Source organism: Mauremys reevesii, linkage group 4 (genome assembly GCF_016161935.1).
Source record: "Mauremys reevesii isolate NIE-2019 linkage group 4, ASM1616193v1, whole genome shotgun sequence".
In the NCBI taxonomy this organism is placed as follows: Eukaryota; Metazoa; Chordata; order Testudines; family Geoemydidae; genus Mauremys; species Mauremys reevesii.
The window spans coordinates 124,407,362-124,430,021 of record NC_052626.1 but is presented as its reverse complement, the minus strand read 5'-3'; the positions used below and the strand labels follow the sequence as shown (position 1 = coordinate 124,430,021).

General features: G+C 59.4%; 1 protein-coding gene across 3 annotated transcripts in view; it reads right to left on the bottom strand.

Moving 5' to 3' along the window:
- The window catches only part of CACNA1S (calcium voltage-gated channel subunit alpha1 S), a 111,034-nt gene that overhangs the window by 35,448 nt on the left and 52,926 nt on the right, over window positions 1–22,660 (bottom strand). For 2 of the 3 annotated variants that reach the window (XM_039535021.1, XM_039535018.1), the window contains exons 20-29: window positions 22,062–22,168; window positions 20,772–20,859; window positions 20,053–20,160; window positions 19,140–19,192; window positions 15,817–15,963; window positions 15,307–15,508; window positions 11,548–11,706; window positions 10,404–10,514; window positions 8,443–8,526; window positions 4,368–4,424 (exon numbers count right to left, since the gene is read on the bottom strand). In XM_039535021.1, the coding sequence (XP_039390955.1) occupies window positions 4,368–4,424; window positions 8,443–8,526; window positions 10,404–10,514; window positions 11,548–11,706; window positions 15,307–15,508; window positions 15,817–15,963; window positions 19,140–19,192; window positions 20,053–20,160; window positions 20,772–20,859; window positions 22,062–22,168 (1,116 nt within the window). The remainder of the gene's footprint in view (window positions 1–4,367; window positions 4,425–8,442; window positions 8,527–10,403; window positions 10,515–11,547; window positions 11,707–15,306; window positions 15,509–15,816; window positions 15,964–19,139; window positions 19,193–20,052; window positions 20,161–20,771; window positions 20,860–22,061; window positions 22,169–22,660) is intronic. The other variant, XM_039535020.1, reaches the window with a different exon arrangement.

Genomic DNA, 22,660 nt, shown 5'->3' with positions numbered 1-22,660 from the left:
TGAACCTGGACCTTCCGTCTCCTTGGCTAGAGCCCTAACCCCGTCTTCCCTGAAGCTCACATGCTGCCTTCCCCATCACGAGCCCCAGGTGTCTGCGTCTGATCAAAGGCTCCCAATAACTTTTGGAACAAGCTGAGCAAACACTCCATAGTGCTGATCAGCCAGGACACAGCTTGTGGGGCAAAGCCCGCTCCCCGCCCATGTAAGCTTTGTCTTGTTTCATTGCACCATCTTGTTCAGTAGCGTTTGCTGGGGAGGAGCCAGGAGCTGCTGTGGCTGGCACACTGACTCACTGGGCAGCATGGGGCAGAGGGGGGAGCAGAGACCTGACCTGCCTGTACGTACAGCTCCTTGGATTCAGCAGAGGGGATGTGCCAGGCACAGGCCCTGGGCATGAGATCAGAAGATCATAGTACAAGATCCCACTCCCCACAAGGCAGCTGTGGCCTAATGCTCGATGGGAGGAGCCACGAGTCCTGGGTTCTAATCCCGACTCCACCAGCAACTTGCTGGGTGACCTTGGGCAACCTGACCTGCTCCGTGCCTCAGTTTCCCCAGCTGCCCAATGGGGATAGTGACATTTGGTCACCAGGCTTTAACACCACAGTGGTGCCAGTGCCAGAGGCAGCGGTCCAGCAAAAACAGCAGGGTCATCTCCAGCCGCTCCAGGTTGCCACACTGAAACCCCAGCTGCCCAGGGGCTGGCTCGCTATGGGGGGAGCTCTGCAAAGGAGAGAGTGGGTTTATCCAGGGGGGCTTAGTGAAGTGTCCCTAATTCTGCTCTCCAAAGGGCTCCGAGTCTGAAAAATCAGCCTGTCGCCATCCCTGCCCCAGCTCCATCTCGGCCCCAAATTGCATCCCAGCCTCCATCACCCCATGGCTAGTGCAACTGCCCTCTCTGGCCTCCTGCGGCTGCCTCTCCTCATGCTCCAGCATGCTGCTGCCCACCTAGAGCAGTATCGGCACCAGCAGCAAAAGCTCTGCCAGGTCTCTGCTTTAAAACACCCCCACTTTTTCCAGCCGAACTGATGGAGTTTGTTTCTCTCTGTTCCCCTCCATCTGCCCACCACCAGCTTCCTCGGCATCCTTCATGACTGCTGGCACGAGAGCCTTCTCCTCTGCATCGCCAGCTGCCAGAAACAGCCTCCCTGCACTATTCCGCTTCACTGAGCTTTGATCGCACGTCACATCTCAGCTGGAAAACATGCTTCTCGCTTGCCTGCTCCTCCCTTCCTTTCGCTCTCTCGCCTTCTTTCCTTTTCTCTTTCCCCTTTTCTTTCTGGCTTAATTTATAAACACTGCCTGCCATCTCCCCTAGGGGTGTGTGCAGCCGCTCTAAACACCTGCACAAGTAACCCGACTCAGTGACACGCCGCCAGCTCCAAAGAACTCGGCACTGCCCCGAGCCCAAAGAAAACTAGCCAGCACCTGGGCAAATGCCTAATAGCCCGGGGCCCCATTGTACCAAAGAGGGGAGGGAAACTGCAGTCAGGGCCCCTGCCCACCACTAAGGATGCCCAGACTCTTGTCCCCCCAGCATTCAAAGCTGGGGGCTGCCAGGGACTGTCTCAGCTGATCTCGGATGTTGGGGTGGAGTATGGGGAGAGGTGTCTGAGCCAGCTAGGAAATCGACTATGTCAGGGGTGGGCAAACTTTTTGGCCCGAGGGCCACATCAGGAGTGCACAATGGTATGGAGGGCCGGGTAGGGAAGGCTGTGCCTCCCCAAACAGCCACGCCTCCAACCCCTATCCGCCCCCTCCCACTTCCTGCCCCCTGACTGCCCCCCTCAGAACCTGCCACCTATCCAACCCCCCGGCTCCCTGCCCCCTATCCGCCCCCTCCCACTTCCTGCCCCCTGACTGCCCCCCTCAGAACCCCCGACCCATCCAACCCCCCCTGCTCCTTGTCCCTTGACTGCCCCCTCCTGGGACCCCTGCCCCCTATCCAACCCCCCGCTCCCTGTCCCCTGACCACCCCCTCCCAGGACCCCCCCGCCCCTAACTGCCCCCCTGGATCCTACCCCCTTATCCAACCCCCTGCTCCCCGTCCTCTGACTGCCCTCCCAACCCCTATCCATCCCCACTCCCCGACAGGCTCCCTGGGACTCCCACTCCCAACCTTCCCTGTTCCCCATCCCCTGACGCACCCCCCAGAACCTCTGCCCCATCCAACTGCCCCCTCCTCCCTGACTCCCCCCCGGGACCTCCCACTCCCTTACCCAACCCCCCTGCTCCCCGCTCCCTTACCAGCAACAAGAGCTCGCAGCCGCGACACCCAGCCAGAGCCAGCTGCGCTCCCCACGCTGCCCAGCGGGAGCGGTGGGCCAGAGTGCGGCCCGCACGGCAGCTTGGCTGCAGGGGAGGGGGGACAGCGGGGAAGGGGCTGGGGACTAGGCTCCCCGGCTGGGAGCTCAGGGGCCAGGCAGGACAGTCCGGCCCACGGGCCGCAGTTTGCTCACGTCTGGGCTATGTAGAGCTTCACTTGTGGGGCGGGGGGAGGTAAAAGGGCCCACGTGACTTAGGAGCACAAGTGCCACATGGGGCGGTCGGGACTTCTTCAAAACCAGCATTGTCCAGAAGCTCGAATCCAGGGCTCTGTCCTGGCTAGACACTGGGAAAGGCTCCTCTGGGCCTGAGCCATCACTGGGGGCATTGCATCCTCTACCATCTAAATACCTAGCGGCTACACACGTGCTAACCGGGGGGGGGGGGGGGCGGGGACTGCATGGAAACCCCCCGAGAAAGCTCTCAGCACAGTGAGGCAACCACCCCCTGGGATCTAGAGGGAGCCAGTCAAGAGCAATGCCACTGACCCCTCCCAGCCTCCATCCTTGGTGCCTGCTATCAAAGGCTGCATACAGGTCTCCAACAACATCACCTGCCTAAGTTCCCTGTCAGCTGCGCGGCCACGCAGCAGCCTATTTAGTGCCACACAGGCGCTCAGGCAACCCGCCTGGGGACCTGCTGTGGGAGGAGCGCCCCGCCAGCCCCAACCTAGCCCGGCCCCCAACCTGCCATGTGGCTGGGGTGCCCCTACCCCGGCCCAGACCCAGCAGCAGCCAGGGTGCCCCATCCCAGCCCAGACCCAGCCGCGACCCAGTCCTGCCAGGGTGGTGGCACCATCCCCACCCCAATCCTCTGCCCCAGCCCTAAGCCCCTCCTCCCCGGCCCCACCCCAGAGCCCGCACTCCCAGCCAGAGCCCACACACCCCTACACCCCAACCCTCTGCCCCACCCCTGAGCCCCCTCCCATACTCTGAACCCCTCAACCCCACCCTCACCACATGAATTTTGTTATGTGCATCAATATGAAGATGATGTGTCACACGTCACCTCCATATTGGTGCACATAACAAACTTCATTCCACACATGGGTGGGAAAAATTAGAGGGAACACTGCTTCTGGGACTCCTAACTTTTCTCCATCACCAGGAGATCAATTACCACCAACACCAGCACAAGTTCTGTACCATACACAGCCGAACAGGGACTGAGGGAACCCAGAGCCCAAGGCAATGTCAGGCCAGGAGGGAAACTAACCTTCCGCAGAGAAAGGAAGGTTCGAGAAACGTATCCCTGCAATTGCACCAAATCACATTGTAAGAAGCTGTGCGCATACAGCTGGGGGGAGAGCAGGGGCGGCTCTAGGTATTTTGCCGCCCCAAGCATGGCAGACAGGCTGCCTTCGGCGGCTTGCCTGTGGGAGGTCCCCGGTCCCGCGGATTCGGCAGCAGCCTGCGGGAGGTCCGCCGAAGCCGCAGGAGCAGCGGACCCTCCGCAGGCATGCCGCCGAAGGCAACCTGCCTGCCACCCTCATGGCGACCGGCAGAGCGCCCCCCATGGCTTGCCGCCCCAGGCACACGCTTGGTGTGCTGGTGCCTGGAGCTGCCCCTGGGGGAGAGACCTTCTACAAACTAACGTTGCGTTAGATGATACAATGAGCAGGTAGCTCGACTGTCGTGTCCTGTCTGTACAACAGCCAGATGCAACTTTAGTTAAATGGTTCTGTCTCTGGTTGAGTTTTGCTGTATTTCATGGACGAAGAATGGATGGATAGAAGAAAAGTGTCATATGGATGGATGGGTCGGGGGGTAGGGAGGGGTGGATGGATAGATAGATGGATGGAGATCACATTTCAATGGGAGGTAAGAAGATCTCTTGGAGGTTGGGTGTGTTTCACTCCCAGACCATTGGTGTATTTAGCTCCTACCCCCACTCCGCTATGGGAGAGTCACCCTGTGCATTTGCAGAGCAGCTCCCTGGATTCACACCATGCAATCCACGCAAACACAGCAGCCGAGTGCAGCAGAGAAACAACTAGAGGAAGAAAAATAGACCCACTGCAAGCACATGCAGCTGATATTTACAATGCCATTACAGCCTCCGCTTAGGCAGTACAGTCCGCCACTGGAAGCAAGAAACGTCTGTCGAGAGAACAAGAGAGTCAGCAAGAGAAACTGTCAGAGAGGCAGGAAACAAAAGAGAGACAGAGAGAGAAAGAGAAACAGGCGGCTGGGTTCCAGAGACAGCCAGACAGGGACACAGATCTTTGGAGGGAAGGGTAAGATGGGAAACAGAGAGAGAAAGAGACACAGAAAGAAGACAGGGTAGGATGGCCCAAAAACTAACATACAGAACAATGCAGATCTGAATCCAGGCCCGTCCCCAGGGCAGTTTGAAGGAAATATCAAGCTGGGTAAGACTGGAAGAGAAATGTTCTGACTTGGGAACCTAAAGATAGGGACTAGGGGAAACATCTGCAAAAGTACCAGAGCAACTTAAAGGCCTAAGCCCCCAGTGACGTTCAATGAGACACAGGCCTTGTCTACACTAGAAAGTTGTTCTGCTTGAACTGTTTCAGGGTAGTTAGAGCAATACAACCCGCCCTGGTGTGGACACAGTTATACGGGTGTAGAAGGTGCTTTATACAGGGATAGCTATTCCCATATGGAAACGGGAATACCAGTACATGGCAGCATATTGGCATTGGTATAGCTAAATATTGGTCAAAAATTCATGCCTGTAGCCAACATACACAACAGTTACATTTTCAAGTGTAGAGCAAGTCTTACGCTCCCAGGTGTCTGAGCCACTTTTGAAAATGAGACTTCAGCTCCTAATTCACTTCGGGTTCGTCTTCACTACCAAGTTAATGCAGGCTCTTTCTCGGGTGTTGCTCTGACCCTGGCATGTGTCCACACACAAAACCCTCTCACCCAAGTGTGCTGAATTCGTTAATTCCTAGACTGTAGCTATTCCTAGAGCCCTGCACGGATACAAACTTTGTATCCACATCCGATCCGCAAAAATGGTCCGCGGATAGAGAGCAGATATCCGCAGATCTAGCTATTTCCATTCCCTGGCTAGGACAATTTGGGTACAATTCTCCCCTATGCCTGGAATACAGCTACAAGCACCACTCACAGCGTCACACCAGGCCTAAGTGTTGTCTAACCATCATGCTGGCCCTGTGTGCAGGAGTGAATTTCACTCGTAAGCCCTTACCCACCATGCAGTGATGTCAACGAGTGTATTTCGATTGACTCAGTGGGCTTTGGCTCACGGTCACAGGGCATGATCCGGAAATGGTGCTTAACTTTAAGTCCCATTGGAACCGCTTGCATGTGCTTAAATGTTTTAGAAGCATAGAATCTCAGGGTTGGAAGGGACCTCAGGAGGTCATCTAGTCCAACCCCCTGCTCAAAGCAGGACCAAACCGAACTAAATCTAAATAAATCTTCTATGAGATTCTAAGATTTGCTGGATCGGGACCTGAGTGACTCAGGAAAGGGCTTCAAATAGCAAGGCCTTCTCCTCCCCATCTTGCACGAGTCAGCGAACAGCCATACACAGAAACAGGAGAGAGAAAGGAAGCAGAGAGAAAGCAAGAAAGGACAGACTTAGCAAACCAGCGTTAACATTTTTCTGGGAGGAAACAACCGCCAGGGACGGCTTTGTTACAGGTGAACTTTCACCTCGCCCCGGAACACGAGGGCAGCCCGTCCCAGTGGCACCGCTGGGACCCAGTTGGCAGTTTCATGAGGGTGCTGTCTCCCTAAACCATGGTGCTCCTGGGGTCTGTGCGCTTGGGCAGGAAGCAGCATTCCAGAGCCAGAGGCAGTGCTAGCCCATTGGGCCAAGCAGGAACATTTTGAGGGGCCCCCACACAGCGCATACTAAAAAAGCCAGTAGGGAGCCCCCATCAGCTGCTCGGGGCCCTAAGCAATTGCTCAGTCTCCAGAGCAGACAAAGCTACAGACTCCAGGTGAGACGGGTGCGAACACATACCCTGATGGGCAATGACCACTTGCAATGACCCAGAAACCCCAGCTGCCAACGGCAGGCAGAGAGGAGTACTTACTGGGTAGGGTTGCTGCTCTCCAGCTACATGTCCAGCTTTACTAAGCCTAGTTCCCCCTAAGCAAAACCTCCAGCACGGTCCCTAGAACTCTGGATCCCTTAGCTCCTGGTGGCCAGAGAGAGGATCTCCCCTTACCCCTGGATCTTTGACAGTGGCCACGAGGGGGGCTGTCAAGGTGCATGCATGGGAGTGATGTCAAGGGGGAGATGAGGGGTGGGGGGATCATGGGGTGGCCGAGTGAACCCTCTGGAAGGAGACCAAAAAACCAGCCCCGAGGTCTCTTGTTGGAGGAGGGGATGTGGGGTGATTTGGGCAGCATGCCCAACCCGTTAGTGTTTCTCGATACCCACTGAATGCCAAGCTCTTTCCAGGGGGAGGCCAGCGCTCCAGTGGATCCCTTCCCAAGTAACAATGGGATCCGGCGCCCGGGTGCCCTCGTGGCTGAGAACTGCTGGGGAGGACACAGCCCCCCAGAACGTGTTTCAAGGCCCCCCAGGCAGACTGAGCACTCTGTGGGCACAGAGCCACTCGATGGCAGCTCGGCGCTTGGGGAAAGGGGCTGGTAGCTGCTGCTCTGCCTGGAACTCCTGACAGCAGCTGGCAACTGCCCAAATGAGCAGGCAATTTGGAGACCTCTGCAAGCTCCCTAACGGGTTTGTCCTTCGTGCTGGCTGGGAATGGTGACAAAGTGGAGGGGCTGACACAGTGCCGGTCATTAAAGCTGGGGTGGCGGTCCTGCTCAGGAGGGCTTTTGGTTGCTGTTAGCTGGTGGTGACATAGGAATGGAACCAATGACCCAATACCTGGTAGGGGTGGCTCTGAAGAGTCCTGCTCTCTGGAGTTCGGCAGCTCGCTCAGCAAGGAGACAGCCAGTGCAGTCGCCCCAGGAGAATGGAGCCAGCCAGAGGGCTCCTCTGGGCTGTAGAGATGGCAATGCACCATGCAGGACTGGTGTGATTGGGGCTGGGAAGCTGTGCCCGAGAACAGGAGAGGACGACATTTCATCTCCTCCGGGACGGATCTCCTTGCCGATGGTTCGCTCTCAGATGCGGGGGAATGGCTAAGTGCTACTCTGGGACACAGCACAGAGAGTGGGGACACTCTGCAGTGACAACTGGATGGGCTTTTTTTATTAGTGAGGACGTGCTAACCTCACTGGAGTGTTCACTTCTGAAGCTACTTCTCCGACTACAGCTGGGTTGATTGTACGTACCGCACACTCGATGTGTGTATGGAGCCAGTTTCCGTGCCACGTGCTAGCAACCAGGTACACAGCTCCCACCAATGCTCCATGCACACCTCTTTGACAATGCTCCTGTATGCAGGCTGCTCAGTACATACACACTGCAGCGTACACGTGTGGTATCATGTAGACGGTATATACCGAATATACTCCGGTGTATATTGGATATACAGGCACACATATACAGAGTAGGCACCGGGTATATGTGGCAATCGTCATACGCACTGACACACTCCAAGCACACGCAGCAGGTCACTGAAACGGTGCCTGACCCTCACGGAGTGCAGGGCAGAAACTTCTTATAGGGACTCTTTCAGCCCTCTCTATGGTGATCTCAGGCCAATGAGCTGATTACTAGCCATCTGAGCATGTGTTTAGAGAACACGGGCAGGGCACGGTGTGGGTGCAGCCTTTGGGGAGTACTGGCATATGTCACTGCGAAGTCAACTTGAGGTTCTTGTTCTGTCCCAGGACAAGGGCAGTTTCCACAGGGTACCTTTCCAGGCAGAGTCAGGAGGAGGGGTGGGGTGAGGGCCACTGAGGCTGGGGGGCGGGGGTCCACCATGGCTGTGTAATGGCTGAGGAGAGATCCCATCAGCACTGTCTCTTAAACAGAGAGGAGAAGGTTAACCCACGTGCCCAGGCCCCTGCCCCATTCTCCTTCTGCCCAGCCCAGGTCGCTCCGCCAGCCGGACCGGTGTCCCGCGCAGTCCTGCAGGAACCCGGGCCTCCCACGTGACAGTGGGATGCTGGCAGCCTGCCAAGGCCATCACTGCTGTGACATCACAGTCCTGCCCATGCTCTCGGACACGTTCCCTCCCCCCACTGCGGCACTTACATCGATCTCGCTCAGGATGACATCGATGATGCTACCGATTACGATGAGGAAATCAAAGACGTTCCAGGGGTCGCCGAAATAGCCCTGAGATTGGAGAGAGCAATGAGGTGGGAATCGGGGGGGGGGGGTGCGAACAGGGGGAAACGAAAGGAAGAAGCTGAGGGTCAGACAGGGACGATTCCTCTTGAGGGGTTATAAACTCCCTGCGGAGAAGACCTGCTGTTCCCGAGCTCAGCGCACTTTCTCCTTTGCAAACCGCTGCCCCACTCACCGCGCCAGAGGGAGAGTCTCCGTTTGCCCATGCAGAACACAGCTTGCGGGGGCAGGCTGACCCCCATGCCCCGAGATGGAGAGAGCACTGCAGAGCTTGGATTTAGATCACCTTCCATGTCTACTCTTATCCACCGGCATGGCAGAACCCAGCACCCACTTAGCTCCTGGGGTCAGACCTTCCCAGCTGATTGTGCTGATGCTTATTCTGGGCGAGTCCTCAGCATGCCAGGGAACCAAAGCTCCTAACCCTCAACAGGCCCAGCAACAGTGTGATTGTCCATCAAGGGAGCTCGAGTCAGGGCTGGGATGGCGGGGAAGACATGGCTCGCGGGTACAGGGGAGGTGTGTGGCCAAGGAGCTGCACTGGGAAACATCCCCTGCAGTGCACCTGCCCCGGCCCACATCACTGTGTATGGGTCGCAGGCAGCGGCTCTTGAGGCATGCACTACGCGGGCTGCCTGGGGCTACATGCACATAGGGAAGGCAGGGGGGTGCTGGAGGAGGCTGTTCTTGCACTGGGTAAGTGCCTGGTGGGCATGGATCTGTTTGAACCAAGTGGCAGCAAGACAACTTGTGACTATCCCAGGTTACGCTCAGAGGGATGACCTGGAGGGGGCTTGGTTCCCAGAGGACCATCCACATTTGCGGTTCTCCATCCCCGAGGGCTGGCATTGGTGGGGTAGGGAAAAGTGGCCATTGGATGCCAAGGCAGCCCATGGAGCAGCGACTCACGTAGCTGAATGGCTCGTGAGGTTGGGCAGGGGAGGGATTCCTCTCCGGGCACATTGACAGGGACCGCGGAAGTGACTGGCCGTCTCTCAGTGGGCATCAGGGACATGCCTGCGGGGTGTGGCAGGGCGGGGGGCTCTGCCTCGCCTCTCACATGGCTCAGTGGCTGTGGTGGTGGGAGACTTGGGGCTCTCCCAGGGCCGCTCACACGCAAGCCTGGTTTGATGGGGGGTCCGGAGAGCTCCAGGGAGGACCACTAGCCTCCCACCCCCATTGGAGAGACACGCAGGACAGTGAGAGCAGCAGGGTGGGGTGGGAGTGTTGGGCAAACAGGTAACTGGAGGAAGGGCTCCCCCTTGTGGCCTGGATTGGCCCTGCTCCTCCCCTCAGGAGCTGCCAGGTCAGCCTGCAGCCCTTGCCCAGGTGACTTCAGTGACACTCTCCAGGTGAGTGACTGGGCGTGAGTGGGTTTCTCTGGGGCCCCAGGCTCCAAGGGGATTGTGTTCCCAGGACACCACATGGGGAGGAAATGCCATGCCCACCGCTTGGGGTGAGCCCCTGCCCTCCTCCAGATTCACACCACCTGGGCCCCTCTCCGTACTCGCACTCGCCAGTCAGGAATTGGGGTCTGCAGCAGAGCCAGTCTCCAGGCAACCCAGCAAGCACAGCTGGCCTGCAGCAGGCTGCCTATGGATACCGCGCCTGAGGGGTGGGAAGAGCCAGCAGACAGGCTCTTAAGCTCAGCAGCGGCAGCAGCCACAGTCCAGTGGGTACTCAAAGCATTTGCCCATGGCTGGGATAGCTCCTGCCTTGTCTCAGCCCAGGTAACTCGGTTCTGACCCTGGGCTCTGACTCCTGCTCCAACCACTGGGCATGGCTGCCCACATCCCGGTCACGTTATGCACCCCCCAGCACCCCTCCCCACACTCACGGCGCCCAGACTTTCACCCCACCCTCACCTTGACTTTGAAGGCCATGAGCTTGAGGAACATCTCCAGAGTGAAGAGGATGGTGAAGGCCACGTTCAAGTTGTCCGAGATGTGGTTCATCTCAGCTGACTGGTTGTAGTGCTGGGGAGCCAGGAAGAGGCACAGGTTAGCCCACTGGGCTATGGGGAGCAGGTATGGGGCTGGGGTCTCAGATTCTGGACCAGGTGTGAGAGCCTGAGACCAACATACAAATCTAGAGCTCTGGCAGGGTCAGAATGTGAGCAGAAGTTGTGATGCTTTCCCCCGTTCCACACGCAGCTCTGCCAATAGTCCTGCCCCCTGGCCCCCTCCCTGTTCCAGCCCTGGGTCCTGCCCCAGGGCCGCCCAGAGAATTCCAGGGGCCCGGGGTCTTCGGCGGCGGGGGGCCCCCGCTCAGGGGCGGCTCTAGACCCCAGGGCGCCGAAGACCTGGGGGGCGGCATTTGGCTCCGGTTGAGCTACCGCAGGCATGCCTGCGGCAGGTCGACCGGAGCCCGGGACGAGTGACTGCGGCGGGTGCCGTGGTCCCGCGGCTCCGCTTGACCTGCCACAGTCATGGCTGCGGGAGGTCCTGCCGAGCCGCGGGACGAGCGCCCCCTCCGCAGTCATGCCAGCAGCAGGTCCACTCGTCCCGGGCTCCGCTTGACCTGCCGCAGTCATGCCTGCGGGAGCTCAACCGGAACCGCCGGGGCCCCAGAAAACACTCGTGGGGGCCCCTGCAGGACGCGGGGCCTGGGGCAAATTGCCCCTCTTGCCCCCCCCCCTGTGGGCGGCCCTGTCCTGCCCCACAGCTCTGTAGATGTTCCTGAGTCCTGATCCGCAGCCCTGGGCGTCCCCACACTCACACATAGCTGTGCCACTGTCCCTCCCTCCTCACCTATAGCACCCCTGGCTTTTCCATAGGAGGGGCCTCCCTGGAGCAGTGATGCTGAACTGCCAGAAGTATCCCAAGCCAAGATCCAAACCCAGACATCCAGGGGCACCCGACCAGTGGCCCAGCCTGAGTCTCACTTTGATGGCTTGCTAGTCTGCTACCATGAGCAGGGTGGTCTCGGACACCCCACCCCCAGGCCCCATGGACAGTGATCAAAGGTTGCCACCCAAAAGCAAGGTTGTTAGCTTTGCTCCCTCCTTACCTGCATGCCCAGGCAGATGGTGTTCAGCATGATCAGGAAGAACATGAGGTACTCGAAGTAGGAGGAGGTCACCACATACCAGATCTGGTACTGATAGGGGTTCTTGGGGATGTAGCGTCTCAGAGGGCGGGCTTTCAGCGCATACTGGACACACTGGCGCTGGGGGCGACAGGAGGGAAAAGGTGGCACTATGGGCAATTATGACTACAGAGGTGGCACTGTGGGGAATTATGAAACACTCCCAGCTGCAAAACCTCCAGCTCCGCTCCCTGCCCCTCTCCCCTGCAGAGCCAGGCCAGACCCAATTTCTCACTGCGCAGGAAATCCTGTGTGTGACGAAGTGGGGCTGTTCTTAATGTTACCTCTGAATACTGTGCGGGTGCCTCAGTTCTGTCTCCTGGCAACTAATGGCCCGGGCCCTGCCCCCCTGCAAGGGGATGCGAACGGTGTGGGAGAACAAAGAGGTCAGGTGATCTCCTGGCCCAGGAAAGGAACTCAGCAGAGAAGGAGGGGCTGGAGGGGGTTTCAGTTTGGAGGTGGCTGGGGACGAGGGGTGAGTGCAGATGGGGTTGTCTGGCTCACTGGGCCCTAGAATGGACTCAGCGGAGGGGTCCCGTTCTCTGTACCTACAAGCTCTGTTTTAGACCATGTTCCTGTCATCTAATAAACCTCTGTTTTACTGGCTGGCTGAGAGTCACGTCTGACTGCGAAGTGGGGGTGCAGGACCCCATGGCTTCCCCAGAACCCCGCCGGGGCGGGCTCGCTGTGGGAAGCGCACAGAGGGGCAGAGGATGCTGAATGCTCCAAGGTCAGACCCAGGAAGGTGAAGCCATGTGAGCTTCTTGCCCTGAAGACAGTCTGCTCCAAGGGAGAGGAGGCTCCCCAAAATCCTGACTGGCTTCAACAGCATCAGCATTTTCCATAGGAGAATTTCATGGAACAACTTGACCAAGCAGTGAGCCTATCTGCACTACCTTGGAACTGACAGAGAGGTCACAGCCCCTGACAGTTCTAAGCCTCCACCGCAGATCAGCGGCTGCTTACTGGGTACCATGCCTGCAGCGGCACTTGCCCTTGTTCCAGTCCCTGCTCTCCTCCAGCTTCAAATTTCTGGCTTCGATCCCCAGCTCTGCCCGTGGCTTACAACTCCTTCAGCTCTGGCATTTGGCTTCTGACCCTTGGCTCATTCCTGGACTTTGCCCCCCCTGGAGCCAGCTCTAACCAGTAGGCTGAACTCTCACTGCCACCACTAGGCCTGACCGCCCATGGCCCCATCGGTGACAGTGTCTCTGCTGAGTCCACGATTTTAGTGTTTAGCAAAGTGATGAATTGAAGCTCCCGGGCTTGTCAGTGGACGGTGTCGTGCAGGTTTCCTCTGAGGAGGTGGAGGACGGAGAGGTCTGAGACGCAGGGCTCGCTTTGTGAGAGGTGCTTGCCCACAAGTTACGGGGTGTTTTTGTCTTTGCTCAGTGCAAGTTCATTCGAGAGTGAAGTGATTTTCTGGTTTCACCCCCATTGTTATTAACCCGGGTGGGAAGCCGGAGCCCCTTGCAGTCCCAGGCAGGAATGGGCCATATAGGACCATTTTCTAGCTTTTCTTGGGTGGGGAGAGGGCACAGGGGGCAGCATGAATCCTGCATGACAGTCGTGGCGGGGACTAGCACCACTGGGAATGCCGGACATCCCTCATGGGGTGTGGCTGGGAACCAGCTGCGAGGCCAGTGTGCAACAGTGGGAGCATTTTCTGCACCTTCTTAAAGGGAGCAGCAGGTCCCACTCCTGAGGGGGCTCCCCAACCCACCGCCACTCCTTGTTGGCAGGCCACCGCCAGTCACTGACCTGTAGGGTGACCAGATCTCAAGAGTAAAATATCAGGACACATGGTGGGGGGCACTCCAGAGGCATAGGGGAGGGGAGTGCACAACCCTTGGAAGCTGTGAGGGGGGGTGCACAGCCCCGGCTCTGGCCCCCTCTGCAAGCCATGGATCAGGGATGCACGGCCCCAGCTCCGGCTCCCTCTGCAAGCCGTGGGTCAGGGACGCATGGCCCTGGCTCTGGCCCCTGCCGCAAGAGGGGGTCACAGGGCTGGTGCAGGGGGTTGGGGTGCAGGAGGGTGGTTCGGGGTGCTGACTCCAGGAGAGGATTTGGGTGTGGGAGGGGGCTTAGGGCTGGGGCAGGGGCGCAGGCTCCGGGCGGCACTTACATCAGGCGGCTCCCCAGCAGTGGCAACATCTCCCTCTAGCTTCTAGGCAGAGAGGCGGGTTAGGTGGCTCTGTGCACTGCCTCACCTGCAGGTGCTGCCACAGCATCTCCCATTGGCCGCGGTCCCCAGCCAATGGGAGCTGCGGAGCCGGCGCTCATGGAAGGGGCAGTGCGCTTAGCCCCCCTGGCCATCCCTGCACCTAGGACCCAGAGGGAGATGTTACCACTAGCCATCTGGGTAGGGATCCTACCAGCTCTGCATCAACCGGAGGCCTGGTAGCCCTACAATATTGGGACACATGGGGTCCCGATCATACATTGGTTGGGACGTGGGACAGAGAGTTAAATATCGGGAAAGTCCTGATTTTATCGGAACGTCTGGTCACCCTACTGACTTGGGGCAGGCCCCCACTGCAGCCCAAAGGGTCGATATTGTGCTGCTCCCACATAGCCAATATGCTAGTGCGGTGGGGCGGCTTCCCCACACAGGGAGGAAGGGTTAAAGCAGGCCAGAGAGAGCCTGTGCAGAACCCTCCCATTAGAGGAGGGCTCACTAAGCGAGCCAATCAGGAGGTGGCTTGTTGCAGTAGCCAATCAGGGCCAGCAGAAGCCATATATAAAGGGCTGCTCAACAGAGCAGAAGGCATCTCTTCCTGGCCTGCTAGAGAGAAGGACTGGGTGCTGAGGAGCACCGTGGCTAGAGCAGTGCTGGGCAGGGGAGCAGAGCAGAAGGAGCTTCTGGCTGACCGCTACCAGACTGAGGCCCCGGAGGAAGGGCAGACAACATGCTAGGGCTGCCCCCCACTTGCCCTGAGGGAAGTGGCCCACACAGACTGCAGTTTGCCCCTGGAGCAAGGGACTAGACTGGTGACTGCAGCAGGCCACGGAGGCGAGTGGCTGGACTATAGACTGCCAGTCCCCCCAAAAGGGGTGGGAGACAGCGGAGAGAAGAGGACGCCAGGGAGCGACATGGGTCACAGAGTGGTGGAGGCAGCAAAGCGAGAGTAATGGCGAGCGAGACACCACCGGAGGAGGCCGCCCTGTGGAAGGATTTGAGCTAATTCCAGAATGGCCAGCAGGAGGCGCCAGGGTGGTGAGTCTCGTTCCGTCAGTGCAGCCTGGCTTATGGGAACCATCCTGGGCTCCCAGTGTGGTGGCCAAGCCTGGATGTGTCGGTGAAAGTGTCAGAGAGCAGACAGAGAGAGGCACAGAAGAACAGGGGGGTCTCGTCTTTCAACTCTGCAGTTGGACACACCCTTGTGCCTGGACTCCCAGCCTCTCCTGCCTGGGCTCCACTGCACCTTGGTCTTGCCTTGTTCACACCCAGCTAGGGCACCCCGGCTCTCGTCCGGCTGGCACTCATCCCGCACGCTTAGCCACGTCCAGACCCTGGCACCTAGCTCTGGTACAACTGGCTCCTCGCACCCAGAGCCTGGGCGTCCCTGGAACCGGGGGTTACCCAGGTCATGGGGGCTGGGGTGGGAGGAGACTGGGGGGTCGGAGGGAGGTCTCTGCAGGGTGGGGGAGGTTCCGCGGGAGGGATTCCACGGGAAGTACCTGGTTCTTGTCCAGCTCACAGTTCTTGTATTCGCTCTCGCCCTGCTCCTGGAAGGTGACGATGACGAAGCCGACGAAGATGTTCATCATGAAGAAGGCGATGAGGATGATGTAGATGATGAAGAAGATGGCAATCTCCACTCGGTAGTTGTAGATGGGGCCCATGTCCTCGGTGTGGGTGTCGATGGCCTTGTACAGCAGCCTTGGGTGGGGGGCCAGCAGAGAGCATGCAGTTTACCAGGCTGCATGAGTGGGGAGGGAGGCTGCAGTCCAGCTGAGCTAAGGCAGAGAGGTCAGGACATCCCAGACAGCTGCTTCCCCTTTGACTGCACTGGCACCTCTGTGCCCCTGATTGGGGGTGGGAGGATCTCTCTCCACCTTCAGGAGAAGTCCCCTCATGTGGCATTCCCCAGCCAGGCAGCAGCGCCAGTGGGGCGCTAGGATCTCCCCCCGTGCAGCCTGACCCAGTGCCCGGCCCCCATGCTGTGTGCTCCCCCCCGGTGGACTCACTGTGGCCAGCCCTCGAAGGTGGAGACGGTGAAGAGCGACATCATGGCTGAGAGGACATTGTCGAAGTGGAAGTCATTGTGCACCCACTGGCGCTGGTGCAGCTTTAGCTGCATGGGGCTGCCGTCCAAGTACACGATGAAGTAGCCCCTGGAACGGGAGGCGGCGGTGCATTTATAGACGAGGGATGAGCGAGCGGGGAACTGGGCCCAGAAACTCTCCAGTCCCCTTGCCCATGACACACACGCGCGCCCGCCTACTGAAGACTCCCTGCTGCTCAGAGCACGGTACTATCTCACCAAATCAACCTGGGGAACTCACAGCTGCAGGAAGCCAGAGGCCAATGCTGGTCACGACAAGCATCATGGCCGAGTATGTGAGTTCTGACAATAACAGGAATCAGCACTCATGCAATCAGGGTGTGCTGATGAAGGATCACCTGTGGATGCCAGGGCTACAACCCGTCTACAACCCACCCAGCAGCTTCACCAAGATCCACCCTTGGTGCCTCTCCCTGGAGTACCTGGGATGAGTTGGCAGCCTGGATCTACAGGCTGGAGCAGCTTGGCAAATCCCTCCACATGCATGGCAAATCCTGCCGTCCGGGATGAGCTCTGCTCTTTCACAGCCAGGGAGACTCATGCCCCAGGGCAGCCGCCTATAAACCCAGACACATACTCCACCCACCAGGGTGTCTGAAAGGGGACCTGCAAAGGTGACATAACACCTGGGAACATGGGCAGAGCATGACTCCTCCACTTGGGGAGGCTGCATGTGGCCAGACCATGACCCTGCCCCTGCTCCAGCCAGGAGCAGCGCCAGGATTTCTGGCGCCCTAGGCAGAATTCGGGGGGCGGCATTTTGTGCGCTCCCCATGGGGCGCGCTGGAGCTTCCGGTTCCACTCCCATCGCACCGCCGAAGAAGGACCCTCCGCCAAAATGCCGCAGGCAACAGCGGCAGTCATTGAGCTGCTCAATTGCCTGCCGCTGTTTTCCGCGGCACGTCAGCAGAAGGTCCTTCTTTGGCGGCGCGACGGGAGCGGAACCGGAAGCTCCCGTGCGCCCCACGGGGAGCGCACAAAATGCCTCCCACCGAATCCTGGCGCCCTAGGCGACCGCCTAGGGTCGCCTAATAGAAGCGCCGGCCCTGGCTCCAGCTCCTGCCCCACTCATCCCCGTCCCCACCCGCACCTCTTCGCCCCCTCCCCTGGGGTCCCCCTGCCTGCTCACCAGCTTCTGGCCGCTCACCCCTCGTGCATGTGTGTGTTTCTTCACCCCCCTCCCGCAAGCGGACCGGGGACAGGAAGAGGAAGAGTGGGAGCATGAGCTCGGGGTGGAGTGTGGGCAGGACCACAGCCGGGGTGCCCACCCTTTCAGCAGCGGTGCGCTCCAAAGGCAGCAGGCCAGCTGTTTGGGGAGGCTTAGCCCCCTCTGTCCTCTTATACCCACCACCCATGCCTGGGGGGCCGCCATCTTCTGCTCCTGCTTTTGACGATGAGTGAAGAAGACCTGAAAGAGCTTTTCCAGGTCGTTCCATAAAACACAAGACGGACCCAAGCTTAGGGTTGCCAACTTTCTACTCGCACAAAACTGAACAGCCCTGCCCTGCCTCCCAGGCCCCGCCTCTGCCCTGCCCCACCTCCCAGGCCCTGCCCCCCACTCACTCCCTCTGTCACTCGCTCTCCCCACCCTCACTCACTCCCTCTTTTCCACCAGGCTGGGGCAGGGGGTTGGGATGCATGAGGGGGTGAGGGCTGTGGCTGGGGATGCAGGTTCTGAGGTGGGACCAGAAATGAGGGGTTTGAGGTGCAGGAGGGGCTCTGGGCTGGGAGATGGATCCGAGGGGTTCAGAGTATGGGAGGGGGTTCTGGGATGAGGCAGGGGGCTGGGGGGTGGGAAGGGGTACGGGCTCTGGGCTGGGTGTGTGTGTTCCAAAGTGGGGCCAGAAATGAGGGGTTCAGGGTGCGCGAGGGAGCTCTGGGCTGGGGCAGGGAGTTGGGGGGTGGAGGTGCAGACTCTGGGGTGGGGCTGGGGATGAGGGGTTTGGGGTGCAGGAGGGTGCTCTGAGCCGGGATCGAGGGGATTGGAGGACGTGAGGGGGATCAGGGCTGGGGCAGGGGGTTGGGGCGTGGGAGGGGGTCGGGGTGCAGGTTCCGGGTGGCGGTTACCTCAAGCAGGGGCGGCTCTAGAAATTCCGCCGCCCCAAGCAGGGCGGCGTGCCGCGCCGCTCGCGCCGCCCTTCCCCGGTCCCGCGGCCGGGGCAGAAGTGCCTGCGGACAGTCCTGTGGTCCCGCGGCTCGGACGGAGCTCCCGCAGGCATGCCTGTGGATGCTCCACCGGAGCCGCGGGACCAGCGCACCCGCCGCAGTCATGCCTGCGGGAGCTCAAGCGGAGCCGCGGGAAGAGAGGACCCTCCGCAGTCATGCCTGTGGGAGCTCAAGCGGAGCCGCGGGAAGAGAGGACCCTCCGCAGTCATGCCTGCGGCAGTTCCGCTCGTCCCGGGGCTCCGGTGGACCTCCCGCAGGCATGACTGCAGAAGGTCCACCGGAGCCAAATGCCGCCCTGCCAGGACAATGCCGCCCCACGCGCCTGCTTGGCGCGCTGGGGTCTGGAGCCGGCCCTGACCTCAAGCAGCTCCTGGAAGCAGTGGCATTTCGCCCCTCTGACTCCTACGTGGAGGCGTGGCCAGGTGGCTCTGCGAGCAGCCCTGTCTGCAGGCAGCCCCCCCTGCAGTTCCCATTGGCTGTGGTTTCTGGCCTATGGGAGCTGCAAAGCTGGCACTTGGGGTGGGGACAACATATGGAGCCCCCTGGCTGCCCCTACACATAGGAGCCAAAGGGGGGACATGCTCCTGCTTCCAGAAGCCATGGCAGGCAGGTAGCCTTACTTATCCCCACTGTGCCGCTGACCGGATTTTTAATGGCCTGGTCAGTGGTGCTGACCAGAGCTGCCAGGGTCCCTTTTCAACCAAGTGTTCCGGTCGAAAACCGGACACCTGCCAACCCTGCTAGTGCCTTAACCGTTGGCCTAACCTTTCTCTGGCTTACGAGCCCAACTCCTCCTTGGCCCTGGCCATTCAACACTCCCCTCGGCTCTCTGCCCCGGGCCTAGAGCAAACTGCCCTGTGCTGCAGGCTTTGCTCTGCATAGAGACCCACGCCTGGGCTCCTCTGCTCAGCAGGCTCCCGGAAACAGGCTATGAGCACAAGGGACAACAAACCAGGACTGGGTCCTCGCCTTCCCCACCAGTCCCCCCTCATGCAATGACACCCCCAGTCCCCGCGCTCTGGCTGCGATGTGCATGCAGTGACGACAGGGGGCGCCTACCTGCATTCCTCTTCTGTCATCTTGGCTGGATCCGTACAGCTGCTAAACTTCCCCTAGATTTAAGCAGAGAGCAGAAGAATCAGGGATTGTACCGTGACCCACAGGGGGCCTGACTGATAGACCTGGGGAGCAAGGACAAGGGCAGCTGCTGGCAACTGCAGTACATCCTGACCTGACCCCACGGCTTGGCCCTGACCCAGAAGGCCGCCTCTCCGCGGCCCATTCCAGCCTGAAAGGGGGCTGGTTAGTGCCAGCTGTGAGAGTCTGGGCCCTACCCCCGCTGGGCCTTTCCTTAGAGGTGGTTAGAACCCAGCCAGATGTGCCAGCCCTCAACTCTCCCTGCGCAGTCAGCAGCACCGACAACCCCTAGGAGCCCTGAAGGGCCCGAAGGCCAGACCATGGATGCAGCAACCCAAAGCACTTCTAGCCAAAGAGTCACGTCGACCTCATCCATTCGCCGAACAGCACAAGCACCTGCCTGCAGTGCCATGGGTGGTCAGGAGGAAACATCTGTGATCCTGCAACACGGTGGGGAGCTGGAGCGGGCGCGGGAAAACCGAGTCACAGGTGGGGAAGGGACTGGCCCAAGGCTACCCGGCTGGTCAGCGCCAAAGCTGGGAAGAGACTCCCAAATTGGCTGACTCCCACTGGGCCATGGGGCTAACTTACTTGGGCATAGACTATGCATACACTGCCCTGTTCTGCCTGCAGCGTGCTGGTACCCCCAAGGGGATGGCAGGGGATGGTCCTCGGCTTCCTTCTGAATTTATGCAATGGGAGAATCCCCTCTCTTAAAGGAAACAAAGGGGAGCCACTCCCTGGTGCTTCCCTGATTCAGCCCCACTCCAGCTCTCCTCAGGACAGGGAGGGTGGGGGGTACCAGTGCTGGGTTCTGGCTGGGAGGGACTCTCACCTTGAAGAGCTGCACCCCGATGCAGGCGAACATGAACTGCAGCAGGGTGGTGACAATCACAATGTTGCCGATGGTCTTGATGGCCACGAACACACACTGGACTACGTGCTAGACAGAGAGAGAGAGGCCAATGCAGAGATGGGCCAGGCCTACAGCACCATGACCTGCTGTGAGTATTGGCCATGCCTGTGTGCAGGGGAAGGGGCCGTCCCAGACATGGATTGGGGACCTGGCACCACACCGGTGTGCAGGGGACGCAGCCATCCCAGGCACGGACAGGGGACCCAGCACCACACTGGTGTGCAGGGGAAGCGGTTGTCCCAGACACAGATGAGGTACCTGGCAAACACTGGTGTGCAGGGGAATTGGCCGTCCCAGACACAGACTGGGGACCCGGCACCACACCGGTGTGCAGGGGAATTGGCCGTCCCAGACACGGACGGGGGACCCGGCACCACACCGGTGTTCAGGAGAAGCGGCTGTTCCAGATGCAGCCAGGGGACCTAGTACAATACCAATGGGTTGCCTCCCAGCTGCCCACAAACACCTAACTAAACACCCGGGTGAGAGTGAAATCAGGTGGCCTGAGCCCTGGGACGTGCAGTCCTGGGATACTGCTCAGATGGCCCATGATCTGGCAGGCCCTGGATTCCTATGGTAGATCTGAGGGGGTTGTGTCCAGCCCCTATGGAGGGCCCTTGTCCCCACCTTGCTCTCACCTTCAGCCCCTTCGCTCTGTTAATGGCCCGCAGCGGCCGCAGGACTCTCAGCACCCTCAGGATTTTCACCACGGAGATGGCGCTGGTCCTGGGGAGGGCAGGGGGAGACGGGGTGACTCAGCCAGCTTGGGGCCTGGCCAGACAAATCAGCTCCTCACAAACCGTCGGGAGCCAAACCAGCCTGCAGCAACGCATCAGGGGAGAGCCAACACCTGTGCCCCTCCAACATGGGCAGGGGAGCTGTACCCGCCAGGGACAGGAGGGGGCAGACTGGGGGGACAGGCAGGGGCAGGAGCGAGCGTGCTGGAGGGCAGGGACGGCTCCAGACCCCAGTGCACCAAGCGCGCACTTGGGGCGGCGTCCCGCGGGAGGGCGGCAGGCGGCTCCGGTGGACCTCCCACAGGTGTGCCTGCGGAGGGGCTGCTGGTCCCGCGGCTCCAGTGGACCTCCCGCAGATGTGTGCCTGCAGGGGCAGGCTGGGGGGTGCAGAGTGGCAGGGGGTGCACTGTAGGGCAGGCTGGCAGTGTGCTGCAGGGGGCAGGCCGGGGTGGGCAGAGCGGCAGGGGCTGGAGGACAGGCCGGGAGCCATGCTCTGGCAGGGCCAGGCTGTCATGTGTTCTGGGGGGGAGAGCAATCCAGTTTGACAGAGCTCCCCAAGGGCAGCACTTCCGGGCACTTCCCACCATTCCTGTAAGGGGCAGGCAGCTGCACAGTACATCAGTAGCAGAGTTGGGCTTAGGCCCCAGGATCGCTGACATCCCTGTCCTGAGCCCTAGCCCCTAGGCCACATTCCCACCACCGTGAGGAACAGAACCAGGAGTCCTGAAGGAACTTGGGGGGGGAGGAAGGCAATTCCAGATTGAAGTGGGTGCCTGCACACAAAATCCTTGCGTATTCAATTCAGGGCATAGGCCTCTCCTCCCGATTCTCAGGGGTTGTTTATTTCCTTACTCCCAACAGCTTGGCTGGATGACTGTGTGGCACTGAATAGTATGTGAATGCTAATACAAGGGGAATCAACCAACTCACATGCTTCTGGGCACAGGATGATTGGCACAAGGATCAGGAGGGAATTACTCCCCACCCTCCATCTACAGCCCTGCATCTGCCCAGGTGCATCCCTACCATCTGCAGCATCAGTTACTGGTCATTGCTGGAGGTGAGATACTAGGCTAGACAGACCAATGGGCTAACCCATCCTACGTCTCTATTGCCAACATAGATGGCAGCATAACAGATGGCCCTATCCTCTGCTGAACAGGCAGACCTGTTGCTACAACGGGCGCTTACTGAATTCCCATGGAGATGAGGGAGACAGCAACCACCAGCAGATCCAGGATGTTGAAGTAGTTCCGGCAGAAAGACCCCTTGTGAAGGAATGCACCATATGCGGTCATCTGAAGGGGAGCAGAGGGGAGTTAATGGGAACGGGGCAGATCACCTCTGATCCCCTTTCTTTTTAGTGACTGTTGCTCATGAAAGAAGCCAGATTGGAGCCCTGGAAACTTAAGTCCTTTCTAGAGCCGCAGAATAGGCACAGTAAAGGAAGCTTATCATGTACCACCGAGCCAGCGAGCCTCAGCCCCACCCCACAGGAGTCTCTCCAGGGAGTTCATTCTCCACCACCCATTCTTGGCCCAGCCGCCAATTGTTATGGTGCTTTTCTCAAGCAGACATCTGTGGCCTAGGAACTGGGCTGACAGCCACTAAACAAATGCTTCCCTGGGCTACAGACTGGCCACAGTAGAGCACAGCCAGCAGGGCCTTCTCCGACTGCTCCGTCTAGGGCGGACTCAGGAGCAGAGCTGGTCAAAACTCGGTATTTCTGTTTCGGGGGAAATTTCGACACATCATCATTTGGTTTTGTTCCCGACTGGAACAAAAAAAAT